Source organism: Heptranchias perlo, chromosome 7 (genome assembly GCF_035084215.1).
Source record: "Heptranchias perlo isolate sHepPer1 chromosome 7, sHepPer1.hap1, whole genome shotgun sequence".
Taxonomy (NCBI): Eukaryota; Metazoa; Chordata; class Chondrichthyes; order Hexanchiformes; family Hexanchidae; genus Heptranchias; species Heptranchias perlo.
Window position 1 is genome coordinate 38,810,184 of NC_090331.1, and position 12,308 is coordinate 38,822,491.

The following is a 12,308-nucleotide window of genomic DNA, read 5'->3' on the forward strand; positions in this document are numbered from 1 at the left end:
CCAGCAGTAGCTTCAGGAAGAACGAGCTTTGAATTCACAATGTGCTGCTCGTTAATGAAAGCTCAGGATTTATAATCTCCTTGTAAAGTTCATAATCTTGGAACACATTTTGAATATTATCTTTGGTGTAGCTCAGCTAGCATTTTGCTGAGAAACCAGATGCTTTACATTTATTTTAATCAATCTTTTGACATGCTCTAATTCTTTTTTTAACGTAGCTGAGAAAGCACTAGAAAGTGCTTACATTCTGGAGTTCAGCCAGCTCTGCTATTATTTATGCTTGGCAGATGTTATTTCTTTAGGGCACCTTGTTCTTCTTGTTCAAAAGATGGTTTCTTACACCTCGTATCACAGCTTACAATTCCATTTCTGCAATACATACGTGTGGAGAAAGAGCCAAATTGCTCTAAATGAATCAATATGTTTCCGCACCATTTCTATTTCAGCAAAATTGTAACACCAAACAGTAACCCAAGATAACTGCTGTGGTGCACACTGTGTCAGATATTCAGTACCCAGCAGTCTAATTATGAAATAATGGATTGCTATTCAGTGTCATGATAGTACATATGAAATGAGATGAAATTTTTTTCACTGCATATTTCACATGCAGTAGAATTTTTAACACTGTGAAAGAGAATCTATTGGAAAATGCATATTTCAACTAATTTTGTAAACCTGGAAAGACATAAAAGTAGATTTGTTTGTTACAGGATTTGAGATAAATTGATAGGTTAGCTCCAGCATATACCTTAAATGATCAGGCACTGAAACAGAGTACTGTGTTAACTCTTTTATGTGATGCACGTGCAGTCACACCAGTCAAATCAAACTTCCAATTACCTTTTTTTACATTTAAAAAAAATGGGTGGAAGCGGGGAAATATTGCTATGGGGATGAGTCTGATTCACAAACTAAGGCAACGTAAACTTGCCTAGTTTGCGAAAGATGGCAGCTGGGATGACCCAAATGTCTCAGCTGCTAACTTTAACAAATCAGGCAAGTATTTTGAATTGCTGCTGGCCGCACAAGACCCTAGCTAGCTATATTTAAGCCGAATATAAAAGTAGCTAAACTTTCTCTGCTTTTTGGGGGATGAAATCATTTCTCTTAACAAAAACTGGGTGAACGCCTATTTTTCTCTCTTGCTGCACTTTTATAGCACACGTAGATGGTAACACTTCATTACGTGCCAGCACTGATAAATTAGGACAGTGTACTTTATACAGACAACATTGCCACTATCAAGAGAAATAGAAGGGACATCCTGATAACTGAGCTAACAATGGAGAAGCCTAATTGGTCCAGACTCTAGTATCTTCCTTCACATCTCCATTTCCCCAGTCTCTTTTTCTCTACTCCTTATTCTCTTTCCTGACTGTGTTGTCTCTTTCTCTCTCTCTTTTCCTGTTTCACCAGTTTTTCTCTCTTTTTCCTGTTTCACCAGTTTTTCTCTCTCCCTCTCTGATTCCACTGTCACGCTTTCCTGCCTAACTAATTTTTGAAAATGATCCCGACAATCCCCACCCTGTTTCTTTATTTTTACTTTTTCTGACACATCTCCACTCCGTTTCTTTCTTCCCCTCAGTCTACAGTATGACCATCCGTGAATTTTTTTTCTGTTCTACAAGATTTGGGGAAGTCAGGCGATGGTCTTAGGGGAAAGAGATTTGAAGGGAAGATACACTAGGAGGAGTTTCAGATGGTGACATTAGACAAGGTGAAAGTTTATTCTCAAAATGGTAAAAATTGTCGCTACTCCATAAGATTAAGAAACAGGCATGAACCAAAATATTAGTTTTAAAGTGTATTGTTTCATAACAAGCATTATTGAATGTCAGTGTTTAAAATATGATGGGACTAGACCGTGTTCGTATGGATGGATTATTTCAATTAGATTGGTTCAGGCGAACCAGGGGTCATGCATGTAAGCTACATAAGGGTTCAACTAGGTTAGATGTCAGGGAGTTCTTCTTTTCTCAGAGGATCATAAACATTTGGAACAAGTTGCTGGCTCATGCAGTGAATGATGATTCTCTGCATACCTTCAAAAGAGAGCTGGACCAGTTCCTGGCTGGGGCAGAAATCATGGAGTACAAAAGGTAGGTAATATAAATCATGATCAGTGTGGTCTCCTGGACTAGTTTTGACCACCTTGGGGAGTCAGAAAGTAATTGGTCTTAGGTCTTTTATCTGGATTTTGTCTCACCCAGGAGATTACATGCTGCTGGTGTGTGGGAAGTGTTGTGAATCACGATGGTAAAGGCATCGCAACTGTGTGGGACAGGCTAAATAGACCATCTGGTCTTCTCCTGTCCCTTATTTTGTATGTTTGTATCTTCAAATTGTGACTGTTTTTCCAAAGTCATATTCAGCATAGGTTTCATCAGTTAGCAAGGCCATTAACATTTAATGATGAAAAGCTTCTTGTGGTAGCAGAATGGATGTAGCCCACCTGCCAGATGAAGCTGAAACCAATATCTGTAATAGATTGTCAAGTAATTTTAAACACATATATAACCTTTTAAAATGTAATTTAATCAATTCTTTGCCATAAAGGAATTATTTTGCTTCCCAAATTAATGTAATGCTTCGGCTCCAGACCTCATTACAGCCTTGGTCCAAACATGGACAAAAGAGCTGAATTCCAGAGGTGAGGTGAGAGTGACTACCCTTGACATCAAGGCAGCATTTGACCGAGTGTGGCACCAAGGAGCCCCAGTAAAATTGAAATCAATGGGAATCGGGGGAAAACTCTCCAGTGGCTGGAGTCATACCTAGCACAAAGGAAGATGATTGTGGTTGTTGGAGGCCAATCATCTCAGCCCCAGGACATTGCTGCAGGAGTTCCTCAAGGCAGTGTCCTAGGCCCAACCATCTTCAGCTGCCTCATCAATGACCTTCCCTCCATCATAAGGTCAGAAATGGGGATGCTCGCTGATGATTGCACAGTGTTCAGTTCCATTCGCAACCCCTCAGATAATGACGCAGTCCGAGCCCACATGCAGCAAGACCTGGACAACATCCAGGCTTGGGCTCATAAGTGGCAAGTAACATTCGCGCCAGACAAGTGCCAGGCAATGACCATCTCCAACAAGAGAGAGTCTAACCACCTCCCCTTGACATTCAACGGCATTACCATCGCCGAATCCCCCTCCATCAACATCCTGGGGGGTCACCATTGACCAGAAACTTAACTGGACCAGCCATATAAATACTGTGGCTACAAGAGCAGTTCAGAGGCTGGGTATTCTGCGGCGAGTGACTCACCTCCTGACTCCCCAAAGCCTTTCCACCATCTACAAGGCACAAGTCAGGGGTGTGATGGAATACTCTCCACTTGCTTGGATGAGTGCAGCTCCAACAACACTCAAGAAGCTCGACACCATCCAGGACAAAACAGCCCGCTTGATTGGCACCCCATCCACCACTCTAAACATTCATTCCCTTCACCACCGGCGCACAGTGGCTGCAGTGTGTACCATCCACAGGATGCACTGCAGCAACTCGCCAAGGCTTCTTTGACAGCACCTCGCAAACCCGCGACCTCTACCACCTAGAAGGACAAGAGCAGCAGGTACATGGGAACACCACCAACTGCACGTTCCCCTCCAAGTCACACACCATCCTGACTTGGAAATATATCGCCGTTCCTTCATCGTCGCTGGGTCAAAATCCTGGAACTCCCTTCCTAACAGCACTGTGGGAGAACCTTCATCACACGGACTGCAGCGATTCTAGAACGCAGCTCACCACCACCTTCTCAAGGGCAATTAGGGATGGGCAATAAATGCCGGCCTCGCCAGTGACGCCCACATCCCATGAACGAATAAAAGAAATGCAGAAAATATAACTCTAAATCATTCAATTACATAAAGGGCGAAATTTTATGGGACTCCATGACATCGGCACATGATCACACGCAACTGTTTATTCTAAAATCATAGATGTGTACTGCCTGAAATGTTTCTGTCCATAGAAACCAGTGCGAGGCCCCAACAGTGGGGCTGGGTCTCATTCATGCGTAATGCCAAATAAGACTTAACAGTTCCTTTAAGAGACAAGTCAGTTAAAAAAAAAACTAGTGAAATCTGTTCAGTTAAACTAAATGCTGAATGTAAAAAAGTATTTAAATCATTCACTGCCCTGCTCTATTAATCATTGTCTTTTTGTAGAACTGAGCTGGCATAATGCCAGTCAATAGGAAGGCATTATGGATTCATCTCAAGATGGCCTCAGGCACAAGAGAGTCATAACATAACTTTATTTACATGTTTTCAGGAGCTTTCTAGTTTCCATGAAAACACTGCCACTATACACTGCCCCATACTGGATTATACCCAGTTTCTCTATTGTTACAGCATTCCCTTTGCTAGCCATTATATAACATAATAACTAATCTTACACACAATATAGGCCTTGCTCTATCACTGGTCACTGGCAATTAGGTGTACTAATATCTGCAGAATGATAGGGGCCTGCTGATCTCCCTGGCATGCCTTCTTGCATCTTGTACCACCTCCTCCATGAAATACTGTATTGAAGGTGCTTTAAAAATGAACTTACCTTAAGGAGTGAATGGCCACCATTTTCCCCAATAATTAAGATGTATGAATAAAAATTGCAGAAATATAGAAAAAAATCTAACAAAAACATTGCAATATAAAGGTACTGTAAACATTACAAAAAAATCTTTCCAAAGCCTATTTAAGAGCTCCTGCATCCATAGAACTTCCATTGATCCCATTCCAAATAGGTGCACAAAGCAAAAAAAAAGAGCAAATCTGGCACACAGATACTGCTGAACTGTGTGTATTTGAATATTTTTGTAAAAATCCTGAAGTCTTAATGAGGCTCACACCAGAAATAGATGCAAGCACTTCAGCCCACTAAAAATAGAAGTGAACAGAATTTCAAGCCAGAAGGAAGTTGATGCAGGGCCTGCTCCTCCAAATTCAGCTTCTTTCTGCATCAGTTTTGCATCTGTTATCCAGACATACAGGAATGCACAATCCCTAATATCTATTGAGTAACCATTTACAGTAAAGCTGTTTCCATTGACAACCGTCGGGAAACACTTTTGTCTAGTCTTTATTGACAAGGGATTTCCCATACATGTTAAAGTCTGAATCTTCCAATTATTGCTGGGACTGTCATTATACATCAATGGCCCTGAAATTCCTTGGAGGGGGTGGGGTTCTCCCAGTCTTCCCCCATAACTCTGGTGTTTTTGATGGGAATGTTGATATATGTAGTGAAACTTATTGCACAGTTGAGCCACTAGAGGATACTGGTAAGCACCTTCACCCTGTACATATCCTTATTTTCAACTATTCTCCTCCTGACTCATATTTTGGTATAGTTCGTGGATGCAAGCAGTCTCTGGGGCCTAACAGAAGCAGCCATACTTCATAAGCCATGATGGTGAGTATCATCAGGCTATTAAAGCATGTGGACAGAACGTTTTAGCTGTGTCTGATCCTGTCCTTACATGAAGCCCATAAAAGCACACTTTCCAGGATGGGCCCCTGAATAACAATCTGAAGGGGAATCCTGGTGGATTTTCCTCTCCATAGCCTAAGGACACTGTGGCCAATTATATCCCCTATTACTGTCCTGGTTGAGATCACCAAACTCAGCATAAACCAGATATTGAGCCTCGAACCGTCATGATCTGTATGGCTAAATGCACACTGGAAGGTATATTTATCCACTAAACAATCAGGGAAATATGAATATACTTTTAACAAAGTCTGATCATAGTTTTATAAAACCCCTTAAGACTACTTATTGCTAAGTTTGAAAGAATAATGGTAACAAATGCCAACAGGACTCAGTCATTTATGTCAGAGCTGCATAAAATAAATTCATTTTTTTTCCCTGTCTGATGGTCACAATGTGCTCCTAAAAATATACTAATCAATCAAAAATTGGGCCGTGTAACGCCCGTTGTTTCGCCGCTACGCGGCCTCTCCAACATCCGAGATGGCATGTTGGCTGCGCATGCATGTTTCCAGCATGACATGCGCCAGAAGCCATCTTGGTATAGGAGTTAGCGCATGCGCAAATACCGAACACCGGAAGCATGTAAAGTAAAGAGAAAATGGATACAATCAGTGTGCAACGCTGATTTAAAGTGATAAGTCCCAAAATGGTGTCTAACGCTCAACTCAACGCACAGTCTTAACCCCGACCATCTGAAAGTGTCTTAGAGTGCCTGGAGGACCCCCACCAGCGCTATTTAAAGGGACCATGCAGGAATTACAGGTTAGTGGCTGGATTATTGCTTCTGGCTGCGGAGACATTTGTAACTGTTTTTGGAGGTCTCCTATATTTGAATACTAAGACGCAGAGACATAGCCAAACATTTAGAGCCAGGACGTGCAGGAGTGAAGTTAGGAAATGCTTCTACATACAAAGCGTGGTAGAAGTTTGGAACCCTCTTCTGCACATGGCAGTTGTTAATTTGCTCAATTGTTAATTTTAAATCTGAAATTGATACATTTTTGTTAACCAAAGGTATCAAGGGATATGGGGCCACGGCGGGGTTATGGAGTTAGGTCACAGATCAACCATGATCTCATTGAATGGCAGAACAGGCTCGAGGGGCTAAATGCCTCTTACTGCCTCCGGATATGCTCCACCTTCACCTGCAAGAAAGCAGGACATGTGTCTGGCTGATGTGCCTGTCATGGTTGAATAGTTGCCAGTGTGTGTGGCCTGAGAGTTGTGGGTGGGCGGCTTGCAACAGTGGTAATGTGTAAGGGAGAGAGGAAACATCTGATTGGAGAGTTGAGTACTGATTGAAAGAGTTTGTTGGTATGTCAGTGATGTGGGGTGTAGTGCGTGGAGCAGTGGATACGGCTAGTGGTGTAGTTGGTAGGAGACGCCACTTGACAGTTGACCTCACTCACCTTGACCACTCATGTCAAAACATTGAACATCTTCCTACACTGCATCCATGTTTGTGATGCTGTGCGCTGGCATTGACTTCGTCCTCCACTGCCTCCCACTGCATTTTGGTTATATGTCTGGAGAGCCTTTTCCCGCCCGTCCCCATGGATATAGAATGTCCCTCCTTCTGTCCACCTCTTGCACCAAGGCCTCTAGTGCATCATCAGAGAACCTTGGTGCACGCACTCTCGCAGGCCTGGTTCAAATTCAGATCGACGTATTGGTGAGGTCTGGCATGCAGATTGGAGGATGTGGGATTTAGTGTTGCGCAACCTTTATTCAATGTTCTAACATAACTCATCAGTTTGTAAACATGGGGACTGGAGCTGCATCTGTGTTTTGCATGAGTGATGTCTGATCTCCGTTCAGAGTCCGTGCAGACAGCAGACTGTTTTTTTTAGCAAATAACAGGTACCAGCTACCTTTAAGAGATTTTTAAGAGACAGCCTGCCTTTACGAGATTGGGGCTCCCCCTGCTGGTGGAAAATGCAAATTGCACTGAATCCTCATGTTAACGCTGATTTGGAACGCTGCTTGAAGGTAAGTCGTCAGATCTCATGGAAGTATCATCCTGCCTGCGCAGGGGCCATTGGGCGTGGGGTAATAGCGGATCGCGCTACCCCCACCCAGTAATAGGCCCTATCCAATTTTTTCCCCCACAGTGTCTAAACTAGTTTATCTTTTTACATCTACAGCATCATCAATCTTAAAAAGGGAGAAGCGGATGAGGACAAAGAATGTTCGCTTTGACTACGTAACTGTGTATTACTTCACACGGAGACAGGGCTTCACTAGTGTTCCCAGCCAGGGTGGCAGCACACTAGGTATGTCCAATCGGCACAAATGTGTACGACAGTACACACTTGGGGAATTTGCCTTGGAGCAAGAAAGACTCCACGGAGAGATGCTGAAAGAGCACCTGAAGGAGGAAAAGCTCAACTCACTAAAACTGAAGGTTAGATGAATCCTTTATTTATCCTTACTCAGAAACATTTATAGCTGGCAATGGTGAGTACAGCCTTCATACCACTGTTTGTGGAGATCACATTTTTAAAACCATTTGATTACAAAATAAAATGATATCAGATTAGCAATTTCCACCTTCTTGATAATACAAAAACTGGTTACTATTTGAGCATGAATGTCAATATGATGATGCAGTTGTCACTATGGTAATAATTCATGTTAAGGAAATAACATGAATTACAAGACAGAGATTTTTGAGAGTGCAGCTCCTTTAATTAAACAGCATTCTCAGGAATTAAGAGTAAACCTTTTCTCTATCTTTTGTTATGACTGATTCTGTAGCTTGTGAATATTTGTTATTTGACTTCTTGACAGTGATTGCAAGATGGTACATATCCTAGAGAAAGATCTTCCCACATCACTTCTTTTTCTCCACTCTCTATAAATAGCCTTAATACTCAACTCTGTATTAATTCATATCACGAGAAAAGTTTAATTGCCCAAGGGATTATTTGCAAGTTTGACCAGAGGTGGTTTCTTGCTGAATTTCAATGTTGATACTGATTGGCGCAATGGTAATCCAGTCGGCCCTGAAATTCCTGGGTTGGAGAAGGGTGTAAGTCAGCAATTGCAAATTTGCAGGACAGGAATTTTTGACCAGGGTGATGTATGTCGGGTTCCACTGACAAGCGGCCTGGTGTAAATTCCATTGAGTTTCAGGACATGCTGAAGAAGCGCCCACCCTTCCAAGGGCAGGATGACATCACATGTCCTAAATTCCATTAGTTCCCCTTTCCATCCACCCTTGGGAATGTGTGCCACTATCAAGGTGGACATACTTGGTTAGAGAGACACTACTGAATTAAAATTGTTTGTGGAGACTTTTGCCCATATCTTGGGACTCTCTACAGATATTGGGGAAAAAAAATCACCATCATATGCAGGAAACCTTCCCCCACTTTCTGCACTACCGTTGGAAAGCATTCTATTTCAACACAGCTACTGAGCTAGAATCTGAGGGCTGCGCAATGGGATTCACAATGGGAAATGACTTTACATGATCTATATGCTGGAGGAAGAAGGGAAACCAGTTTAAGCAGGCAGAACCAGAGTAGAGCTTGATCATTCCAGCTCTATCCACCTAGGAGGGTGTACAGATCCATGTTGCACTTTCTGAGACATTCCCAGGAGCTGTCTCAGGAGGCTGTGCTTCAATCATGAAGCTTTGGAGCAGCTCTGTTGGTTGCTACTGCCAGAACTGCAACCAAGGTTCACAGCATATAGAGCTGTGATTGTGGCAGGGAAAATGACCACAGGTTTATTCCAGGAGCCACAGGAGACTTTTGTCAGATCAGCCAATTTGCTGTGCACTCCTGTATAACGCAAGTCATCAATGCCCTCTTTGCCAGAGCATCTCAATTTATACAATTCAACAGTGCTCCCACACAGATGACTGAGAGAACCATCACATTTTTTAGAATTGCTGACTTCCTTAGGATTATAGGGGTTATTGATTGCACCCCTTTAGCATTGCATGACTCAAATGTAAACCCCCATATTCATCGATATACATAAAAGTTACAACATGGAAAGAGGCCATTCAGCCCCAGCAGTTCCTGTTGGTGTCCACCCTCTACGCGAGCAAATAGTCTTAATCATATTTATCTTCCTTGTTCCCATATCCACTTATCCGCTTTTCTTTCAGCCACCTATCCAATTTAATCTTGGAGGTTAACATAAGCCAGGAATTTCCTCATTTAGATGCGCAAATGGAGTTTCCGTCAAAAATTACGGGATGAAGCGAGAGGAGCTCTAAGGAAATTTCTAGCAATAGATTCTGCCTCAATCACTTACTCTGGAAGTGAAATCCATTGCCTCATAACTCTCTATGTAAAGAAGTTTCTCCTGCACTCTGTTCTAAATCTTTTACATTTAATCTTGTATCTATGGCCCCCTCGTTCTGAACCCTTGAATTATTCGAAACATATGAACCGCAAAGGCTTCCATTCCCCAAATGTGCATCTCATTTGCAATGTCAAGCATAACTTCTTGCATGCGATTTTACAGTATGTTGGGAGCTGCCATGATAATTCAACACTTCATCAGTCCAGTTTCCCAGCTTTGTTTCAAGGTAGCTGCTGGGTGACAAAAGATACCTGCTGCTCCCATGGCTCATGATGGGGTGCAGCGGCAACTACTGCAAGACAGCTGAGAGACAGACTCATTCAACACTCATTGATGAATAAATCAGCATTATGTAGAAGACTCCACCCATCAAAGATTTGCGTCCTTTTACCAACCTTTCTATGGTCTAGGTAAAATCTTTGCTTCTCACAGCTAGCTATCACATTGTAATTCGGAGCCTTAACGTCAGCATATTACCTGTTCTTCATTGTCATTATAAGAGTACCAAACACCAAACGGTCCTTACATCAAATTATCCAATGATTTATTGTAACTATTTATAAAAACATTACTTGGTTTTGTCACTGTGCACACCCCTCGTGATAGCACATCCTTCCCCAGTGCCATGGTGTTCCCTGGTACTGCGTGTTATCACCGCCTGCAAAGTAAATGCATGGTGCTAATTGTCTGTTGCAATCTCCAAATCCTGCAGTCAAAATTATTCAGGATTTATGGAATAAATGGTGATAATGGTAGGTATCAGGGAGCATAGAATCGTACAGTACAGAAGGAGGCCGTTTGGCCCATCGTGCCTGTGCTGGCTCTTTGAAAGAGCTATCCAATTAGTCCCACTCCCCTGCTCTTTCCCCGTAGCCCTGCAAATTTTTCCATTTCAAGTATATATCCAATTCCCTTTTGAAAGTTACTATTGAATCTGCTTCCATCACCCTTTCAGGCAGTGCATTCCAGATCGTAACAACTCGCTGCGTAAAAGAAATGTCTCCTCATCTCCCCCCTGGTTCTTTTGCCAATCACCTTAAATCTGTGTCCTCTGGTTACTGACCCTTCTGCCAGTGGAAAGAGTTTCTCCTTATTTACTCTATCAAATCCCCTAATAATTTTGAACACCACTATTAAATCCCCCTTAATCTTCCCTGCTCTAAGGAGAACAATCCCAGCTTCTCTAGTCTCTCTGTATATGTACTCACATGTATATAGCACCTTTTAATATAGGAAAATGTCCCAAGGTACTTCACTGGAGTGTAATAGCTGAAAATTGACAGCCAAAAAGAAAGAAAGATTTGCATTTATAAAGCGCCTTCACGACCTCAGGACATCCCAAAGCGCTTTACAGCCAATGAAGTACTTTTGAAGAGTAATCACTTCTGTAATGTAAGAATCGCGGCGGCCAATTTGCGCACAACAAGGTCCCACAACCAGCAATGAGATAATGACCAGATAATCTATTTTAGTGATGTGGAATCTTTTACGTCCACCTGAGAAGGCAGACGGGGCCTCTGTTTAACATCTCACCCAAAAGATGGCACCTCCGACAGTGCAGCACTCCTTCAGGCCCTGGGAATGTCAGCCTGGATTATGTGCGTCGAGTCTCTGGAGTGGGGCTCGAACCCATGACCTTCCGACTCAGAGGCAAGAGTGATACACACTGAGCCAAGGCTGACCCTTAGAACCCTACAAACCCAGCCCCCTCCCAGCTGAGCACCTACCTGAGCAAGGACCAGGGATGAGAGACTTCAATGTGAAAACATGTATTGCATGATGTGAGACAGTTAATGTGAATGCTGCCAAGTTACTTTGCTTCTGAGACAAGAAGATTCCCCAAAGGGCATTGATTGACTATTTTATTAGGGAATACCGATTTGTTTGTCTATGATTCAGTTATATAGCCTGTTATTCATCTGAAAGCATTCTTACCTTCACTGACCCAGTTAGGTCAGCAAACTTCTTCCAATACTACAAGGGGGTCCTTGGGCTTATGGAGGTCCCACTCACAGCCACTTCCTTCCACATGGCCGTGCTGCTGCATGTGATGGCTTCTTCCCTGGTACTCCAACAATGGCATCCCCCTGTTCTCTAATGTAAGATAGCAACAATTCCACATCAACCTCTGAAACGTTACATGCTCGTCTTTTTCCTTCGGTTGCAGCAGCCATTTCAGTCAATCTTCCAAAAGCTTGCGCAGCCCTTTAACTGCTTGCAGTCCTTTAAATAAGCCCTTGTATGTGGCCTCTTGCTAGCGGGACTCTTGCTCTTGTTCCACAAGCATTATTGAAATTAGCTGCCTCCTGGATTTCTGACTGGGTCAGCCTCCTTGGAGTTTGGCAGCTATATATGCCGCAGTTACATCGTGTTATCGGGGACCCAGGAATTTCCATGCTATGGTCTTTAAAGGCTATTTGTTTAGGTTTTGGCAAATCAAACCCATATATATATGGCACCCACAACAATGAACCCAATAGGAA

The 12,308-nt window shown here is 42.7% G+C and overlaps 1 protein-coding gene across 1 annotated transcript in view; it reads left to right on the forward strand.

Annotated features, from left to right (window-relative positions):
- Positions 1 to 12,308, forward strand: part of csrnp3 (cysteine-serine-rich nuclear protein 3) — a 68,863-nt gene that overhangs the window by 49,883 nt on the left and 6,672 nt on the right. The window contains exon 3 of the mRNA XM_067986778.1: positions 7,650 to 7,909. Within this exon, the coding sequence (XP_067842879.1) occupies positions 7,650 to 7,909 (260 nt within the window). The remainder of the gene's footprint in view (positions 1 to 7,649; positions 7,910 to 12,308) is intronic.